The sequence below is a fragment of the Maylandia zebra genome, linkage group LG14, assembly GCF_041146795.1.
Source record: "Maylandia zebra isolate NMK-2024a linkage group LG14, Mzebra_GT3a, whole genome shotgun sequence".
Lineage (NCBI taxonomy): Eukaryota > Metazoa > Chordata > Actinopteri > Cichliformes > Cichlidae > Maylandia > Maylandia zebra.
In genome coordinates, this window is record NC_135180.1 from 33,962,051 (window position 1) to 33,982,241 (window position 20,191).

Consider the following 20,191-nt stretch of genomic DNA (forward strand, 5'->3'; position numbering starts at 1 on the left):
TCACCGGAAGATCGGAAGATTTTAAAGGATGGAACGGAAGTTGTCCACCCGTATTATTGTCCCCTATTTAGACTTTCCAGTTTTCCCACCGGCTTTTATTTTTTAATATACAGTTGTCTGTATTTAGCATTTTAAAGCAGTATTAAAGATTCGTGTCATTCAGGCAAATGTAAACCTTTAGGGTTTGAAATGCGCTCTCTAGTTTATCTAGTATAGATGTAACATAAGGCTGCTACGAGCCTGGAAAGGCGAATACATGTGGAAGTTGTGTATTATATGGGGGGTTAACCCGCCTCCTGCTTAATTCTGGTGGAGGTAAGTAACGCTGTTTTTTGCTAGTAACGCTATGGCTTCAGAGAAGAGGAGTTGGGACTGGGGCAGCTCGCAATGCCGAGCCCAGCTGGACGAAATCTTTTTCCGGGAGCATGACTACATCCAGGTTGGCAGCTCTGAACATAAAGAGTTCTGGGCTTTCTTTGAGCGCTTCCAGAGGTTTAAAACGAAGAGAGACATGTCAGGCGCGGAAATCAGAAAGGAGGACAAAGACAAAGGGAGGGACAGGGGCAAGGTGGATCTTGGCCTTCCCAAAGAGTACGATGCTCGCTACCGGATTAACGTATCTGTGTGCACCAGGGACATCGAGGAGCGCATGGGAAAATCAGAGCATAGAAGCAGACAGAGGTCCTCCGGACCAGGGGCTCAACAGGTCTCCGACTGCCGCCTAGCGCTCCTGCATTTCCTGGATTTTAGCCAGAAACAGAGTTTTGGAAAAATTGCCAAACTTCGCCGGGAGCAGAAGAACCTGCCCATCTTCCAGTACCGGGATCGGATAGTGGAGCTGGTGCGACTTCACCCAGTGGTTGTAGTGGCAGGGGACACGGGCTGTGGAAAATCAACCCAAGTCCCTCAGTACCTTCTCTCTGCTGGCTTCAATAACATCGCCTGCACCCAGCCTCGGCGCATTGCCTGTATATCCCTCGCAAAGAGAGTCAGCTTTGAGAGCCTCAATCAGTATGGATCAAAGGTTTGTCAGGACAGATTGTTACATTTGTTGAATTCAATCCCAACCTTTCATCCAAAACAGTTAAAAGTACAAAGTAAAATGACTTTATGGAAACTTTAGGAAACTCTAAAAACTTACTTTATAATTCGGGTCCATCTGTTGACCGAAAAAATATCAGCTGGAATTTTGCTCATCGGTTAACTAAAAGGAGGGGAAAAAGGAAATAGAAAAAGAATATAATCAATATTTGAGCAGAATAAATACAATTTTAACATATGGTGGAGTAAATAGTTATTTGATCCCTTGCTGAGTTTGTAAGTTTGCCTACGTCCAAAGAAATGAATGGTCTCTCATTTTTATACTACCGCTAGTTTTATTTTAATGGAGATACACATAATATTAACCAAAAATCTTAAAAACAGACTAAAAAAAAACCCTCCACCATTTTAGATAAAAGTTATAAATTGATTTGCATGCCACTGAGTGAAATAAGTGTTTGATCCCCAAGTAAAACATGACTTAGTACCCTGACCCTTGTGGGCACGCATGATGGTAAGACATTGTAGTTGGTCACCAGGTTTGCACACATCTCAGGGGGGATTTTGGCCCTCTTGTCTTTACATAAATCTCTAAATTCTTTAAGTTTCTTGGCTGCTGCTTGGCATCTCAAAACTGATTCCCTGACATCCTTTGATAGAGGTTGAAATGAAAGAAACTGATTCTGTGGACAGGTATGCTTTATATACATAACTCAGAAAGCAGAAGTATCTGTAATTGATTTATTGATTGTAAATTGTTTGTTACGTGGATACACAGCCAATCTGTGGAAGCCAGAATTCTGCCGGCTTTGTAGGGAATCAAATCGTTATTTCACTCGGTAACATGCAAATGAATTTAAAATTTTTATGGACTGTTTTTTGTTCCTGATTATTGGTTGATATTCTGTCTTGCTCTATTAAAATGAAACTACCATAAAAGTTAGAGGCTGTTTGCTTCTTTATAAGTGAGCAAACTGACTAATTCAGATGAGGATCAAATACTTATTCACCCAACTGTATTATTTTCCGTCTAGATGAGGATAACTACAGCAAGTAGAATAAAATCCATATTTAATTTAGTGAAATATATTATAGAAATTTGCTTAAAACACTGACTTCATTATAACTGCATTAAATATATGATATTTTTCAGTTTCTTGGAGCTCACAAATGTTATTGGTCTTTTTCAGGTGGGGTACCAGATCCGCTTTGAGACAAGTCGAACCGCAGCAACCAAGCTGCTGTTCCTTACAGAGGGGCTGCTGCTTCGACAGATCCAGCAGGACAGTACGCTGGCTCGGTACCAGGTTGTGATTGTTGACGAGGTCCATGAGAGACACCTCCATTGTGACTTTCTTCTCGGGGTCCTGCGTTCTCTGCTGGCTGACCGCCCAGACCTACGTCTCATCCTCATGTCAGCCACCATCAACATCAAACTGTTCTCTAACTATTTCAGCGGTGCTCCTGTACTGCAGGTCCCAGGCAGGCTGTTTCCTATTCAGGTAACCAGAGGCAAACCCTAAACACAGGTGTAAATATGCATTTTACTCAAGATGATGTGATTTTTAAAACTTTGCCTCTTGCATCTAGTAGGCAAAAAACATGCACTGGAAAGATACTGGCCCAAAACATTTTCATTCTTTATATATATATTTTTAATTTAGGATAAAATGCAAACAACGAGTCAAATGATTGAAGTTTTAAGAAAGCCACTTTTTAAAAAATGATTGTACTTGCTGTATTTGTTTTAAGTGCACAATGCAAATTTTGGTAGTCTAGATGTTGGTTTCTATTTACAAATTTAAATGGTAAAATTTTGTATCAAAGTAGCAGACATGTCTGAGAGTTGTTTTTGTTTAATGTCCTGTTTTTCCCCTCTGGCATGGTACTTAGGTTATTTACCAGCCCATTCCTCCTGAGGAGCAGTCCTCAAAGTCTGAGAAACTGGATCCTAGACCGTATCTGCGCATCCTGCAGGGCATCGATCAGCGTTACCCCCCAGAGGAGCGTGGTGACCTGCTGCTCTTTCTTAGCGGTGTGGCAGAGATCTCCACCATCCAGGAGGCCTGTCAGATTTATGTCACACACACACGTCGCTGGATAATCTTAACACTGCACAGCACCCTCTCAATTGCTCAGCAGGATAAGGTACAGTCAGCTTTTAAGCTGTTATTTAGAGTTACGATTTTCTAATTCTAATTGTGCCTCTGTTACTGTGTTACTCTTCAGGTGTTTGATATTGCTCCTCCTGGGGTGAGAAAGTGCATCATCTCTACCAATATTGCAGAGACATCAGTCACAATAGATGGAGTGCGCTTTGTTGTTGATTCAGGTATGGAACGAGTGGTACATTTATTCTCACCCCCTAGAGTTTGATGGTCCATCCTTGAAATTTAAATTTTGCAGCAAAGCTTTGTTTTAAATGACAAAACGTAATTAAATGAGGACGTACAGTGGGGCAAAAAAGTATTTAGTCAGCCACCGATTGTGCAAGTTCCCCCACTTAAAATGATGACAGAGGTCAGTAATTTGCACCAGAGGTACACTTCAACTGTGAGAGACAGAATGTGAAAAAAAAATCCATGAATCCACATGGTAGGATTTGTAAAGAATTTATTCGTAAATCAGGGTGGAAAATAAGTATTTGGTCACCTCAAACAAGGAAAATCTCTGGCTCTCACAGACCTGTAACGTCTTCTGTAAGAAGCTTTTCTGTCCCCCACTCGTTACCTGTATGAATGGCACCTGTTTGAACTCATCATCTGTATAAAAGACACCTGTCCACAGCCTCAAACAGTCAGACTCCAAACTCTGCCATGGCCAAGACCAAAGAGCTTTCGAAGGACACCAGGAAAAGTATTGTAGACCTGCACCAGACTGGGAAGAGTGAATCTACAATAGGCAAGCAGCTTGATGTGAAAAAATCAACTGTGGGAGCAATCATCAGAAAATGGAAGACATACAAGACCACTGATAATCTCCCTCGATCTGGGGCTCCACGCAAGATCTCATCCCGTGGGGTCAAAATGATCATGAGAACGGTGAGCAAAGATCCCAGAACCACACGGGGGGACCTGGTGAATGACCTGCAGAGAGCTGGGACCAAAGTAACAAAGGTCACCATCAGTAACACACTACAACGGCAGGGAATCAAATCCCGCAGTGCCAGACGTGTTCCACTGCTGAAGCCAGTGTATGTCCAGGCCCGTCTGAAGTTTGCCAGAGAGCACATGGATGATACAGCAGAGGATTGGGAGAATGTCATGTGGTCAGATGAAACCAAAGTAGAACTTTTTGGTATAAACTCAACTCGTCGTGTTTGGAGGACGAAGAATACTGAGTTGCATCCCAAGAACACCATACCTACTGTGAAGCATGGGGGTGGAAACATCATGCTATGGGGCTGTTTTTCTGCCAAGGGGACAGGACGACTGATCCGTGTTAAGGACAGAATGATTGGGGCCATGTATCGTGAGATTTTGAGCCAAAACCTCCTTCCATCAGTGAGAACTTTGAAGATGAAACGAGGCTGGGTCTTCCAACATGACAATGATCCAAAACACACCGCCCAGGCAACAAAGGAGTGGCTCCGTAAGAAGCATTTGAAAGTCCTGGAGTGGCCTAGCCAGTCTCCAGACCTCAACCCCATAGAAAATCTGTGGCGGGAGTTGAAAGTCCGTGTTGCTCGGCGACAGCCCCAAAACATCACTGCTCTCGAGAAGATCTGCATGGAGGAATGGGCCAAAATACCAGCTACTGTGTGTGCAAACCTGGTAAAGACCTATAGTAAACGTTTGACCTCTGTTATTGCCAACAAAGGTTATGTTACAAAGTATTGAGTTGTATTTTTGTTATTGACCAAATACTTATTTTCCACCCTGATTTACGAATAAATTCTTTACAAATCCTACCATGTGGATTCATGGATTTTTCTTTCACATTCTGTCTCTCACAGTTGAAGTGTACCTCTGGTGCAAATTACTGACCTCTGTCATCATTTTAAGTGGGGGAACTTGCACAATCTGTGGCTGACTAAATACTTTTTTGCCCCACTGTAAAAGGCTTCAGAGAAGTTGAATGTGCAAAGCTACATTTTCTTGTTTAGCTTTTAAAATAGAGAATGCTATAGTGTTAACGACAGCAAAATAATGCACTACTTAAAAGTAGAACGGCAACTATAAAAATTGTTGTTGTTTTTTTTTTAACTTGCTTTATAGGAAAGGTGAAAGAAATGAGTTTTGACCCTAAAGCCAAGATGCAACGCCTACAAGAGTTCTGGATCAGCCGAGCCAGCTCTGAGCAGAGAAAAGGTCGAGCTGGTCGTACGGGTCCGGGCGTTTGCTACCGGCTCTACTCAGAGTCTGACTACAATGCTTTCGCACCTTATCCTGTGCCTGAAATCCACAGAGTTGCTCTGGACTCCCTCATTCTTCAGGTAATAAGATTCTGTGAATAGCAGGTTAGTAGAATAGTAATAGATTTTTTTTAAACTCTTCTGCATAAGTTTTAACTTCATCTATTCATTTCTGTTCTTGCAGATGAAGAGCATGTCTCTTGGAGATCCACTCTCCTTTGTTTTTATTGATCCACCCCCGGCTGCAAGTATCCAGAATGCTGTTTTTTATCTAAAGGAACAGGGGGCGCTAGACAGTCGTGGTGAACTGACGTCTATTGGTAGTTTGCTGGCACAGCTTCCCGTTGATGTGGTCATAGGTAAGATTTCATACAGCAGAACCATGTTGGAGTTTGTTTGTTTGTTTTTGTTTTTTCCTAAGTCACTATTAGGATGCTTGCAAGAGAGTGAAATAAAGTGGAAGAAATAACAAGAACGTTTTTAAAACGTTAAAATACGTAATATACATAATTTAAGGCTTTTCTTTCATTAAAAAGTAATTATACAAAGTTTCACATGGATTGACAGTGACACAGTGGTGGTCTTGTGATCATCCATCAGCTGGATTCAGGTTAAGCATGTTTGTGTCTGTTTAGGGAAGATGCTGGTGCTGGGCTGTTTGTTTAACTTGGTGGAGCCCGTGCTGACGGTGGCAGCAGCCCTCAGCGTTCAGTCACCTTTCCTGCGTAGTTCACAGCACAATCCAGATTGTGCCACTGCCCGGCAGCCCCTGCATAGCAACCAAGGAGACCCCTTTACCCTCCTCAACACTTTCAATGCCTGGGTGGAGGTCAGTAAAACAAGCATCATGTTGTGTTGGATGTTTAATATTATGAGAATCAACACTGGAGCAGTTAGGTCATAAAATGGTCTTCACTGGACGCAAAACTGATTTCGAAAACAGGTAAAAGGGGAGAGAGGTGGTGGATCAAGAAAATGGTGCAGAAGGAGAGGCTTGGAGGAGCAGCGGCTGTATGAGATGGTGAACCTACGCAGACAGTTCAAGGCAGGCTCCTCACAAAGCATTTCATACATTCATAAAACATTTTCAGGCTTTTTAGCGATTGACAACAAGTATTGAAATCCCTCTCATTATTAGGACTTGCTGAGGAGCCACAGCCTGCTGGAATCAGAAGATAGCACTCCCTCTGGTGGTGACCGTGTGCAACGCAGGGAGAGGCTAACTGAGAGAAGAAAGCTGCATCAGCTGAAGAGAGATCATGAACAGCAGGAGGGAAGCAAACGTAAAGTCCTGAGGCTGGAGGAGGGTCAGGAAGGAGACTCTTCAGGATCAGACACAGAGGAAACAGGAAGGTCTAAGAGGAACAAGGAGGGGTCTGGACAGAACTTGGACATACAGGTATCTTAGAAGATGTAACAGAAAAAAATATCACTATAAACTTGTTCTTAATTTTATCACATCCCATCCCAAGTTTTGTTTTGCCTAGTTTTTATTAAAAATATGATCTATTCCTGTTTTTCAAACTAGTAAGTTCAACTTTCAAATAAAGCAGCAAGTATAGCAGGCTCTGGTGAAAAGCTGAAGTCAGTTTTGTTATTATTAATATTTTTTTTTCCCATGGTGCTGTTTGGTTTGCAATAGGAGGTGAAGTTCAAGTTACGGCATAATGTGTCAGAGCTGCAGGAGGCTGTCAGTCAGGACTTGTCCTCACACCAGCAGGCTTTGCTCAAGCTCCTGCTTTGCAGAGGCCTGTACCCTCAGCTGGCACTGCCCGATGAACACAACTCCACCCGCAAAGACTCTGACCAGGTCAGGCTTCCTTCTACACTGAATTTCCTTTTATAACGTATGAATATACAGTAATCTGATTATTTCTATGGTGACTGAAAAAAATTAAGTAAGGAGAAAAATGAAACTTCCATTTTGTGATCTTATGTTGTGTAGGTGTTTCACACAAGGAATAAGCAAGGAGTGGTGATTCACCCAACCAGTGTGTTTGCCAGTGACCCAGAAGTGTTACAGGTGCCTGAGGGTGACACTGGAGAAATGGGTACAACCTACCTTCACATTCTTATTTTTTATTTTATTTTTTGTATAGAAGATGTAAAATAAAAGCCGTTACACAGTTGATCTGATGATACCTCTTGTCCAAAGTTCCCAACAGTGTACAAACTTTCACCTTCCTTTCTCTGTTGAGACTGATGCTAACCTTTTTCTTATAAGAGCTTTCTTACTGGCTATCAGAAAATACTGAACAAATATTTATTTTTATTTCATTCTTCTAATATATCTAGTCTCAAACCTTAACAGAAAGGGGCACTTTTACATTGGATATTTATTCCATGCTCGTCTTACACCTTACACCAGTATTGCTGTAGTAGTGTACAACACCAAAAAAATGGGGGAATAAAACCCCTCCAGCAACAATTTCCTCGAGAAATTTCAAAAACTGCTTTGTGCAGGTGAAGAATCTCATCACGTTCTTTCATCGAAACTCTCTCCAAGACAGAGTTAATATACTTTTTCATTGTTATGTATTTAATTTTCCCCATGTTTTCAGCTACAGTATGAAATTCCCTCTTTTTCTAATTTTCCTTTATGCGTATTATGCCTTCTTCTTTCATTCTGTTAATCCACTGTATCATTTAGGAAAACATCTAAACCTTGGCATTGATTTATAAGCTTTTATAAAGATCCTCGGAACAACAGACTACGTCTTATCCAAAGAGTTACCACCTCTATGTGTTGTCTAATTTGTAAAAATCTTAATCTGTCCCTCATAAAAAGAGTCACTGTATTTGTATTTGTTTGATTCTCTTTGACCATCAGTTCACGCTTAGATGCTTGGTTGATTCTGATATTTTGAATTTTTCTTTGACAAATTAGATTGGATTGTAAATAAAAGTATTTTTGATATTTGTACAAATTTGGCTTGTAATTAGATAATGCTTTTACATTGGTGGGTTAATCTGGTCAGAATTATATTTTAAGATATTTAAACACAGCATTTCACAGATTTTCCTAAACAATTTTACATTTCACAGCCTAAATTCTCAATCAGATACCAAGGAGGAGCATTTCTTTTTCAAGGTTACTTTAAAACTAGCAAAAACAACATCTTCACTAATCTGATTTATTATATGAAACCACATTTCCTGTCATATAAAGTCCAACTTTATATGACAAAGAGAAACCGTAACCTGCTCAAGGCAATAAAGGGTCAGCAGTGCTTTCATTTGTTTCCAGTTAAACAAAATCTCTCTTTTTCCGCCCTCTGATCACTGAGTTTACCTTTGATCTTCTATTGAATATCTCACATGTCATCTGTGTTTCCTGCCTGCAGGGCCTGATAGGAGAGACAGCACCAAACACCAGCTGTTAGCCTTCGTCACTCTGTTGGAGACCAACAAACCCTATTTGTCAAACTGTGTGCGGGTTCCAGCGCTACAAGTTAGTACCTGATGTGGGATATCCCTATTTCCTCCACAAACCACTACATTTAAACAAAAAAACATGTTGGATAATAATGCTCTGTATTATCTTAAAGACACCTGATATTGTGAATGTAAACAAAACGAATCCAGTTCGATGCTATTACCGATTCAGAGTAGGACAAATACTTAACATAGTAATATTTTCTTGAAATCCATTAATGCACTCGCTCCAGTGTTGCACCAAGTTGCATGCTTTAAATTAAACTAACCTGGATTACATGGAATTCTCTTTGTATTACGATGTGCTATTTGGGTACGCACCACACATGGGACAGTAAATTAAACTGGACGGTGTATTCCTTTCTTCCAGTTTAGTTTATTTTTTTCACTTAGTAACATATTAAGTAGCAAGAACTGTGGCACAATGTTGTCAGTGTGCAGGTTTAATAAAGAGAGGAACATCAGAATATACGGATGAATAATGGCTGTGGGAAAGAAAACTTTTTGGGGGATTCTGTGTCAGGTTATGGTTTTATTTCATAGTCTCTTCCATTACTTCCAGTTTTTGCCAGTTCATATATGATGTATTAATCATTTCTAATTTGTTCACCAGGCGCTGCTGCTGGTAGCAAACTCAGTGGACACTAACGCTGACTGTGCGCGACTAGTGGTGGACGGCTGGCTGGAGTTGGAGCTGAAGGAGCCAGAGGAGGCTCTGAAGGTGCTGTCCACAGCGCTTACTCTCAGGGCTGAGTGGGAGCGCCTGCTGCAGGCCCAGCTGGGACAGAACTCAACAGGGGGAGCAGCAGTCGGGCAGGGGGTGTCCCGCAGAGTTGTGCAAAAGCTGAGTGAAAGCCTGGTCCGCTTTCTGCTCTACACTGAGGTACTGATGTGCCAGCTTGGTTGTTACTGTATAATGGCCATCACTTGATGATCCTAGAACACAGAGAAGCAGAACGATAAAGTTAGAAGAATCGCCCATTTGTTCCAGAAACAATTTAACACATCACTAAACAGCTGATAAAATGTAAACAATGTACATAAGACCAATACGTTAATAGTCAAAATGTTTTTTTGTGTATTTTTTACTTTCCCTGACAGGTCACTTATAGCCTTCGGCGACTCTCAGCTTTCCAGACCCAGAACCTGTACATTGGTCCTCAGTCTGAGTCTGTGTCGTCGAACACTAAAGCTGGAGATTTAAACCCGCTGTTTCCAGGAGCCGAGGCCAAGCCAGACCCCATTAAAGGAGGCCTACGTGTCACCAACTTTTTCACCTACAACTGTCTGGCTGTGAGTTTGTCTAAAAACAGCAGCAATTCAGAAATGCATTGAGTTAAAGTTTCAAAGAAATTATTGTTTCAGCTCTTAGGGCTGTATTTACATATTACATTCCCTATATAGCAATGGAAGTTGAAAGAAGGACAATTCTAGAGTTTTACATATCAGAACATAATTTAAAAAATCATCTGGTCTCTAAAACATCCTAAAAACATCCCAAAATTAAGAAAATGAAACATATATATAAATATAATAAAAGTAATAATTACCCAAATTGCTTTCATGTGAATTAAGATGGAAAGTAGCAGCCAGTTGTTAATCAAATGCACTTGATTAATTGAACATCTGCAAGTGTGACCACCTGTGTTAAAGTAGGTTTGGATGTTTGTTATACACAGGAAGACTCCAGACCAGCAAAGTATACTGGAGTCAGATGTGACGCCATCTATCTGACAGCTAAAGCTTGGCTAACTGATCATCTACAGCAGACTGGCTGAATAAGAAAAGAATCAAGGTGCTGGAATAGCCCTGCCAAAGTTCAGACCTCAGCCCACTTGAAATGCTGGCAGGACCTTAAGGGGCTATGCTTAAACCTCTCATGAGAAAGAATATAGTTAGGACCAGGTGATTTTTTTTTTTTTTAATATGTCCTGATATTTGAAACCACAGAAATGAAAGACATTGGAAATTTCTTTTTCATGACTGTAAGTTTGTCTGGGGTTTTTAAAAAGTTATTTGAGAGTTCTTTATATATTGTTTCACTTATCAACCTCCAAAATCAAAAGCTATGCCAGAAATTTAATCTCTTCCAAAGTAATACAAGTGACAAAATGCATTTTTTTGAAATACTTTTACCTTGTACGTGGAATCCATAACTTTTTAGACAATGACCCTCAAAATTACTGTTATATACTAGACTGTCCCTTTCAATGTTATTCATATAGATGCAGAGTGTACGTCAGAACCAGGATTTTAACCTAACTGCATCAACAGAGACATCAGACAAAAAATAGTTAAAGACCTGCAGTTTGGCTGTATATGGATTATAACGTGCCATTTCCTCAACCAAGTTATAATGAAAAAATACAATTAAAAATTAAAACAATAGATGGTCAGTTCTAGGTTTAATGTCTCGAGTATTTTGTTCATGCATGAAAACAGATCATTTTGGAATGAAACCGCGCAGCTTGTCTTATTAAATCTACGCATTATTTTAGTATTTCTAAATTATGATTCGCAGGATTCAAAAGACCTCTACAGTGAGTGCTTACGTACTTTCTGGAGCTGTCCCAACTGTGACCTGTACATGCCTCTAACTCCACTGGAAAGAATGCATCATGAAGCTTCCTGCAGGCCGGCTGGAGAACAGCAGCAGCCTGAGGAAGGTCAGGAATTTCTTTTGTACTCTGATTGGTTTAACACATTAAGCGTTAGGCCACATACTTTATTTTAGAAGAGCTAAAGAATTTGATACGAAGTGTGCGTGCGTTTGCCAACTGTGTGTGTTTTTATTTTGTATTTTATTTCAGAGCCAGAGGGTGGAAAAGCAAGCTCTTCATCAAGCCTTACCAGAGTTTATCACTGTGATGTGTGCAATCAAGACCTGACCCTCACCTCCACTGAGATCCTCAAACATAAAAGGCAGCACATGTATTCTGCAAAGTAATGGACCCCAGCATCCAAAGGATAACAGCTAATCACAGTTTTGGTGGTGGTTGTGGGGGGTGTTGTTTTGTTTTTATTTTAATGGAAAATTTGTGTCTTCTTCCTCCCTTTTTAATACTTGTGGATCTTTTTTTAAGGCAATGTTCCTGCCCTCTAGTGGTCACTTGTTATATTCTGTTGTAGCTTACTGTAAAGTCCTGTTCCTGTAGGAGAGATGCAGATTTAGAAAACTAGTCTCCTTAATTTTTTTTTTTTTTACAAAATATAATATAAATATTTGAGTAATAATCAAAGGCAAGAAATAAATGTGTGTTTAACAAAAGAATACATTTATAGGCTTTTTTCTTTAAAAAAAAAAAAAAGATTCCTTCCACAGCTCTATGGAACAGTTATAAAGCAATTTGAACCAGTGTTTGGGAAACGGCACAGTGAGTTTTATACATGGACACATGAGAAAGAAGAAAACGCTTTTAAAATATAGAGTGAGGGTTTAATAATGATACAAACCCACGATATGTAACACCTCAAAGCAGCACATTGGCACAAAGTCAGAAGTAAGACAGCACAGAAGATAAAAACCTGTCTCAAAAAAATAAAGAATCAGAATAAATATCTCAATAAATAAATAAACAGGTAATATCTCATTAATTACTTTGAAACTAATAAATACGTACATTTGAAAATATGCACATTGGCAGAAATTAATAATCAAAAAAGGAAATAGTACTTAATACAGAGTTACTTAGAAATCATAAGTTATTGATTACTCAAATCAAAAGGCACATTTATTAAGATGTAAGAATGGGGCCTGCAATTGTGATCGCATGACTGTCAGTACTGTACTCTAACACCATTTCTGAACCAGAAGCAGCAAACTGTGTGCAATGGCTTTACTAGTTCTGCACCATCGAGTGAACACGTGTGTCTGTGTGTGAGGATCTATCAGATTTGTGGAGAGAGTGTGTGTGAGTGTGTGTGTGTGAGAGAGAAAGACAAAGGTTTTGAATCAGGGGATGGCAGTCTTGTGACTGGGTTTGGATTTCCTGCCATTGTGACAGGGCGTCTTTAAAAAAATTAAAAAATTAAGAGGACCAACAATGTTGGCAGGCTGGCCTAGTAGTAAAGACAATGTCCCATAACCAAGAGATCGAGGCTTGTGTTCATCAGCAGTTGCATGTCCTGACTCTGAACCCTACTGTCTCTTCACTCACTTTAAGTCACTTTGGATAAAAATTCTTGGCTAAACTTAAAATGTAAATAACATGGTGAAGCTTCTGAAAGGTTCATTCTGCCATAATTTAAAGTCCACCCAGGTGATGCTGCATTTGAGACAACGAAACTCGGTCAGCACTGGTTTCCTTATACAAAAAAAGGTATATCCATCACTTACACTTGTATTACCTTTCTGGGATTCTCAGTACATTCCATGTGTTATTTAAATTTGTTGACTTTTGTTTTTTTTAAAGCTGCAAAATCAACAACAATCAACTTTTTTTACTTTGTGATGATTTTTTTTTTAATGACTTAAAGCTTATTGCATTTAATACATATTATATAACCATTATGGCCTTATTTAAGTTTTTTCACTTAACAGAAAAAGCCCAAATTTTCTTGTTGTATTTAATTTTGGAAGTGACGCACCTTTCTATAGTGGAACTGGTGTGCTTTTATGCAATGTGGCAATTTGTAAGGTGAAACAAAAAGACATACTGTAAACAAATATCCCTGTACCTGTATTCTAAGGAATTCCTACAAAAATGAAAGGATTTTTTTTTGTCCATTTCTTGGTCTAAATGAACTATTAATGCACCTTTAACTGGTTATTAACTGGAAGTAGAAATGTATCCTGCCAATCAGCAAAATAAAACATAGAAATGCAAGGTACATCACCAGCAACATTTTTAAAAATGTCTCAGGGCAAATTCATCTTTAATGCCAGCTTTAAATTTACAAAATCTTCCGCACCCTGGGTGGAACAGAAACTTGGAGCTTTGTTTCTAAATCACGCAACCACTCCAGTTGACAACAGGCAGTGGGAACGTTTGAATAGAATAGCGTAAAAATAGCAGCTTTTTTGACCTTCCACTTAAAGCAATATAAAAACCGCATCGCCTGTTTCGTTCAGTGTTTTCAAGTTAATGTGTCTTTTTCTAATCACAGCGTCAACAGTCTGCAGCAGACGCGTTCGAATGTCGCACCTGCGAGCTACGTGCTGCTGCTCAAAGACAACTTTGTGTTCCTGTTTTTCTGTTATGCTTGATGTCGAGCACAGCAACACACTACAGTATTCAGTTTCAACACTTTTCCATTACTGCTTAGTGTATACTAACATGACTAACCAGTACAAAAATAAATTTTGAAACATTGTTCATTGCACTTAAATTTTTGGTGGTGTCTCACACAGAGGCCGAGACACATCAACAGATTGGTTACCATGGGGTCCTGTTTTGTTTTTCTTTGGGGACAGTGCAGTCACTGTGTACATTAGGTAGAATAGACTCGCTCAGAGGCCTCAGTTGTAAGCACCTTGACTGATTCAACAAGTACAGTGGTGGGATATGAGGATTTCTATGATATATATTGAAAATACTTGGGAATATGGGAAAAATACATGTATGTGCAAATGTGAGGGTGCTGAATGCTAGACACATATTCTCCTTTTTTCTTTTTGGAAACAAAAAAGTAACCATGTGTTTGGTTACAAAGGATCATTATGAATCATGTTATGACTTTTAAGTCTTGGTGGTCATCATTGCAACTTCCCTTAACAATAATTGTCTCTTTGCATTTGATAACCTTTCTCCCATTGTGGTATAATGCGGTATAATCAAAGGACAACACTAGTGGTCTCAGATGCTTGTACTCTCTTGAAGACTGCATGCACCATGTGCTCATTCACACCAAACATCTCTCCTTTTTTTCTTTCCTTGTTTTTAGTAACATCTGAGGTAAAATTAGAGGTAAAGGGTGACATCTGTTCATCTGACTGATAAACAGGCCAACATGGAACAAATAACTTCCCCAAGATCTCATGTTTGTGAGTACGTGAATGTGTGTGCCATTTGGGGATTCTGTCAATATGTTTTACATTTAATAAAATATACCAATTAAAATTATAACAATCATATATATAAACATCTTTTGTTTTTTGAGTTTTTTTTCCTTTCTAAATTAAAAAAAAAAACGGACATTTGAAACAGTGTACACTTCACTGTTGCCTCTGCCACCTTCTTTCTGTGATAAAGTCACTGACAGCTAACTCTAGATCAGCCACTCCTCAATAAATCCACTATAACTCCCACAGAGCCTGGTCTGAGTGCAATGCACCTACAGCAGGCATGGACCAGTGAGGAAGGCCCCAGGTTGAAAAGAGAAAGAGCCGAATGCAGCGGAAGGCTGTGGGGCTTTGGCGGGCCAGAGGTCTGGGTCTACTGAGAGCACTGTTCCTATTTAGGGCCAACCTTCTGCGTCCTAACGGATGCTCTCTTCTCTCAATACCCAAACCCCCTCGGTCCAGGAAACCCCTCCCTCCCAAAAGCCTGGCTTCATCGGACTGCCTTGTGCTTTCCCCCACAGCAGCCACACCTCTCCCCACATCGCAGGCAGGCGCGCAAAGGCAGGTAGCAGCACATGCAGGGCACAAAGAGAGACAGGGCCAGGAGGGCCAACCAGCGGGCACAGCAGAGGGGATGCGGGTGGCCCCCCATTGAGTCATCACATGAACAAGGCTCCCAGAACTCTCCCTCAGAGTCCGACATGCAGTGGTAGAGCAGACTCTCTGCGCACCACACACAGGTCCACTGGCGCAGGCAGTGCAGGGCCGGGTCTGGGGCATCTCTGCATCGGCCCCGCCCATTCTCTGAAGCACTGAAAACAGAGCGGCAGTACACACAGCGAGACGAGCATGACGATGAAGCCTGAGGGCACGGGCTGTCATCATCGGGAGAGATTGCTCCTGGGTCACCACTACTACTGGCCCCTCCTCCTCTCTTACGAGTCCGCGACCGGGGAGTGGCCAGCGATGTGTGGATGCAGCAGGGCGACGGCGAGCCTTTACCCGTCTCCTGGGGTGAACCGGCACCTGAGGACACGCCGGATACAGCATTGGGCATGGACATACAGATGGGTGACGATGAGGATAAACGCTGGGAGGCTTTACTGTCCAGGCTCACAGTCACATCACAGCCCGCCGAACCCACTCCCGCCAGCTCCTTCTCAAAGCGAACCACGCACAGCTCTGACTTGTCCTGCAGGCTTCCTCCACCACCAACAACCACACCGCCAGTCAGCCCCCCAACCATAGTCCTTGTGGCCCCTGCCCGTCTGTAATCCTCATAACCTCGAGAACCCCACAGGTCTTTGCAAGGGTCCACACTGTGCAGGTCTCCCTCCTCCAGCAATGAAATAGTGGGTGAGAGGGGGGACAGGGGAGATGAGGCTGGGGGACCTACAGGAGGAGTAGGTGGAGCAGGAGGTGGGGGCGGGGGCGCCGGGGGATTCAACACAGCCGTCATTTGTGAGAGTTGGTGCTGGCCCGACCTGGTGTGGATCTGTGGAGAGGGTGTAGGATTACAGAGTGAGTCAGGAACATTGTGTACTATGGCAGTGGTTATAGAAGGTTTTCATTTCTCAGATATCCCACATCCATACACAAGAAATAGAAAAGGCCACACCTGTTAAAATCTCACTTTATGCATTCTCAATGTAGAACAAATAAACTTGCATGGACTTAACAGTGGGGACAGAGGGGGGAAAAATCAACCAAAACAGTTGATGGGGTTTTTTTTTTTGGGGGGGGGGGGGATCTAAAACAGCTCACAAACCTCTTTCTAGGTTGTCTGCAGAAATCATTACTCAGCTTTTAAAGTGTTTATTGACGAGAAATAACTGCAAATAAGTGCAAATAACTGAAAAATCAGTTACAAATGCACATATCAAGATGTGCACATTATTCTCAGTGCAGTGGTATGGTCTAGTCAGTAAACTACAGCTAGAGCAGGAGGTGGTGTGCTACCTGAGCAGGTGTTTGCGTGGTTACAGCATGGCTGGATCCAAAACTAAACTCTTCCGACCGCACGAAGCAAGTAGACGATGACTCGCTTGTCACTATGGTGATGGGTTTGGGAAGCATCTCCTTTCTGCTGTTGGATGACGACTCACTTCCTGTATGAGACTGATAGAGGTTGCATGCCACCCCGCAAATCAAAAATCAACAATGACTGCATTTGGGTCAGGTGACAGAATACACAAACCCATTTTATTCAATATGTGGTCAAACAATGACCTGTTCGGTTACTCACAGCTTGTCCGTCATCCTCAGTGTCGGCCTCTTCTGGCGTGGAGGATGAGGGCGAGTCAGAGCCTTGTAAACGTAAAAAGAGATGACTTAGGTTTTCCTGCATATTTTCTATGAATCATATTTTATACGCAGCTCATGTCTACCTCTGTCGAGCTTGTCTATGACAGTCTGAAGCCCTTTCTCAAAGGAGATGGCATCGGCAGGGCTCTGGAATGTAAGGCCAAACTTTCGATCCTCTACTCGCCAGTGATGGAAGATGGGGTTCACCTTGTTGTACACTAACCCTTTTTGCACTGCACACTCCAGCACCGGCTAGACAGAAACATCATTCCAGACAATTTAAGAAGTTAGTTAACCAATTAAGATCTAGTCCTTCCTTAAGTTTTAAGACAGCATATATCTACAGTCTTTGGATGGTGTTGACAAGCAACGTGTCACCAAAGACAGGCATAACACACGCACACACTCACTGCTCGATCTCGCAGCCGTTCTCCACGTATGATGTACTCCCTCCGTCCCCTGCCATCATGACTCCGCCCCTTACATATGACCACATGACTGAGGCCACCACCTCCAAGGGGCACCCAACCGCCACTGGAGTCATCACGTGTCATCACCACCGCACGAACACGCACACTGTCAGGGAAACCAAGAGTGAGCCGAGGCCATGGCTGATTAACCAGTGTATCCTAATGTCTTGATGCATGCTCAATCATCCAGGTTAGGAAATCCCAAAATGTCTATTCTCTTCATCTGGCTGTAGCCTTTTCAGTGGGAGAAAGACTTTGTCACTCATCCAAGTGACTTTTTCTCTTCACCCTGAGACTAAAAAGCTCTAAGTCCAGATGAACAGAATAAACTTATTGGTATGCACTATAATAATAAACACACACTGGCACACACATGTGCACAAATACCTGCAGCAACTGATATGCACAGTCATTCAAGTGAAAACAGGTAAAGCCAGATCAACTTTCAGAACACAAAAATTCAGTACAGTGTGAGGATTTCAGGGTCAGGATTGATGCCAGCACACATGTTTCCATAAAGAAATTCACACAAAAACCACAAAACTGACAGCTTAGTTGGACTATGAGTCGTGGCTATGCAACATGACCACTCAAAGGTATATCATACAGTAACTCATAGCTAAGGCAATTACTCATGTGACCGGTAAATCTAATTTTAAGTATCAGTCTGGCTTGGTGTTAGCATTTCCTAAGCATTTCTGCTGCTAGTGTTTGAAAGCTAGAATGTTAAGCTATAGTGTGAGCTATATGGGCTCAAAATTAAGGGGCTATGGAGCAAATTGATAGAAAGAACGCCAAGGTTGAGGAGGAGAGAAATGGCCAAATGGGAGGAGGGAGGAAGAATGAGTGTTTCCAAGATAGACGTATCAATGAACGCACCCATCGCCATCAGAGGCCCGGCATTCTTACAAAAAGAAGAAGAAGAAGAAGCTGCTCTCGCCAAATCGGCTGAATAATTCAGCACTGCAGTTCGACATGTGTTTGTAATGCATGCACAGCTGCATCTTTTTGTCATTTTTCAAAGCACACTGAATTTTAATTGTTGCAATTATTTTTCTTAAGACGCTCCCTGTCTCCATTCCGCCCCTGCTGCACGCACTCATTAACACACCCCGGTATTATGTTATATTTTTTTATGAATGGGATGGAGCGAGACTGGATTTGACACTGCACTGCGCGTTATACATTTCGCCGCAAAAAACGTTTTAGGCCCAAATACAATGCAATCGCGTGTAAAAAGGGAAGAATGAAGAAGAAGAAGAAGAAGAAGAAGAAGAAGAAGAAGAAGAAGAAGAAAAAAACGAACGAGTGGGTGAGAGGATGGAGAGGAAACGAGAGATGGGGGGAGGGGGCCCGATTAGAAAAGGGAAGAAGGAGAGGAGGGGTGAGAATGAGGGAGAGCGAGGGAGAGAGAAAAATCACATTTCATTCATAAAGTTTGGCTTTAAAAAATCATAATGAAACCCCGAGACACGTTGATAAAAATCACAACGCCTCCATCCCTCCCTCGTTTTACTGTAGCCATGTCTTGAATGACGCGATGCTGGCCCCAAACTCGCCATATTTCGCCTCCCCCTTCCATACATTTTACACACTGACTGATTTCGTGCTTGTTTTTACCAATCACTAACCACGCATTTCGTTTTTGAATTGCTGCATAGCACCCGATGTTTGCTCAGTACAATAATTGTTGTTATTTCGTTAATTTTGTGCGTGCATGCCGTGTGCCAGTCATCCAAAAAGCACAGGTCCACATGTAGGTGGCTTGACACTTATCACAATTTGGCGTGGATATATCGGAAATGGGGTGTATGCTGTTGATTCAAAACTACGTAATGGTGTTTTTATTCTCGGCAGCCTGCTAAACTGTAGAGCACCGAATGTGATAACAGTGCATGATACTGGTGTAACACTGAGGGTGGTGGCGTTCTTTCCTATCCGTTTTTTTTTTTTTTTTTTTTTTTTTTTTTGGCGGACGATTGAATATATATGTGCAATGTTAAAAATGAAAATGTAAGGACTTACTCGCCCTCCATGGCTCGGTGTTGCCCGCCGCTTGCAGCAGCCCACCCCAGGGTCTCCTCTCTCTCTCTCTCTCTCTCTCCCTCTCTCTCTCTTTTTATCCTCCTTTCAGGAAACACTCAGGCTCGCTCACATTCTCTCTCCATCTGCTCTCATTTTCCTAATCTTTCTCTCTCTTGCTCTCGCTCTCTCTCTCCACCTTGATGTCGTTTCGGTGTATCAGGATAGGCTTGAGGTTGCAGCAGCCATTTTCCGCTGGCAGCATCCTCCCTCTCTCTCTTTCTCTCTCTCCCTCCCTCCCTCATTCTCTCTCTCTCTCTCTCGCTCCAAATCACTCCCTCTCTTATTCCTTTTCTCACTCTACCTGCCCTGTGCCAGCACATCCACACTAATCATTGACAGCATCGCGGCTTTAGCTAGCCTATAGGGTTTTTCACCATGTGATTTTAAATGGCTGATAATGATACCGAGTTGCTGATACATGCAGTGACGTGGGTGGTGAATGAAAAGCTCGGTAAAACCATCAATGACCTCTGGTTGATCCGTGATAACTGTGGAGAAAAC

At 41.7% G+C, this 20,191-nt stretch overlaps 2 protein-coding genes across 2 annotated transcripts; one reads left to right on the plus strand and one right to left on the minus strand.

The window, feature by feature from the left end:
• The first annotated feature begins 14 nt into the window (after positions 1-14).
• dhx34 (DEAH (Asp-Glu-Ala-His) box polypeptide 34) lies at positions 15-12,118 on the plus strand. Its single transcript, XM_014410103.4, has 16 exons — positions 15-1,024; positions 2,232-2,543; positions 2,935-3,189; positions 3,271-3,373; positions 5,259-5,476; positions 5,580-5,754; positions 6,031-6,224; positions 6,339-6,440; positions 6,534-6,794; positions 7,038-7,205; positions 7,341-7,446; positions 8,740-8,846; positions 9,444-9,713; positions 9,932-10,123; positions 11,352-11,496; positions 11,641-12,118. The coding sequence occupies exons 1-16, from the start codon at positions 347-349 to the stop codon at positions 11,775-11,777; spliced, it is 3,423 nt and encodes a 1,140-aa protein (XP_014265589.1). The 5' UTR covers positions 15-346; the 3' UTR covers positions 11,778-12,118.
• Positions 12,119-12,166: 48 nt separating this feature from the next.
• spred3 (sprouty related EVH1 domain containing 3) lies at positions 12,167-19,906 on the minus strand. Its single transcript, XM_004560481.5, has 6 exons — positions 19,631-19,906; positions 17,546-17,711; positions 17,219-17,387; positions 17,077-17,138; positions 16,791-16,949; positions 12,167-16,326 (listed from the first exon to the last, which is right to left on the minus strand). The coding sequence occupies exons 1-6, from the start codon at positions 19,639-19,641 to the stop codon at positions 15,322-15,324; spliced, it is 1,572 nt and encodes a 523-aa protein (XP_004560538.1). The 5' UTR covers positions 19,642-19,906; the 3' UTR covers positions 12,167-15,321.
• Between the last annotated feature and the right edge of the window lie 285 nt (positions 19,907-20,191).

What these genes read in the sequence shown, in the direction of transcription:
- dhx34 (XM_014410103.4), top strand. Translation starts at nt 347, where the DNA reads ATGGCTTCAGAGAAGAGGAGTTGGGACTGGGGCAGCTCGCAATGCCGA. An exon ending in ACCTACGCAGACAGTTCAAG is followed by an intron (nt 6,441 to 6,533) that starts GCAGGCTCCTCA and finishes TCTCATTATTAG; the next exon opens with GACTTGCTGAGGAGCCACAG. An exon ending in GACAGAACTTGGACATACAG is followed by an intron (nt 6,795 to 7,037) that starts GTATCTTAGAAG and finishes GGTTTGCAATAG; the next exon opens with GAGGTGAAGTTCAAGTTACG.
- spred3 (XM_004560481.5), bottom strand. An exon ending in CATAGACAAGCTCGACAGAG is followed by an intron (nt 17,139 to 17,218) that starts GTAGACATGAGC and finishes TACGTTTACAAG; the next exon opens with GCTCTGACTCGCCCTCATCC. An exon ending in CCACGCAAACACCTGCTCAG is followed by an intron (nt 16,327 to 16,790) that starts GTAGCACACCAC and finishes CCCTCTCCACAG; the next exon opens with ATCCACACCAGGTCGGGCCA.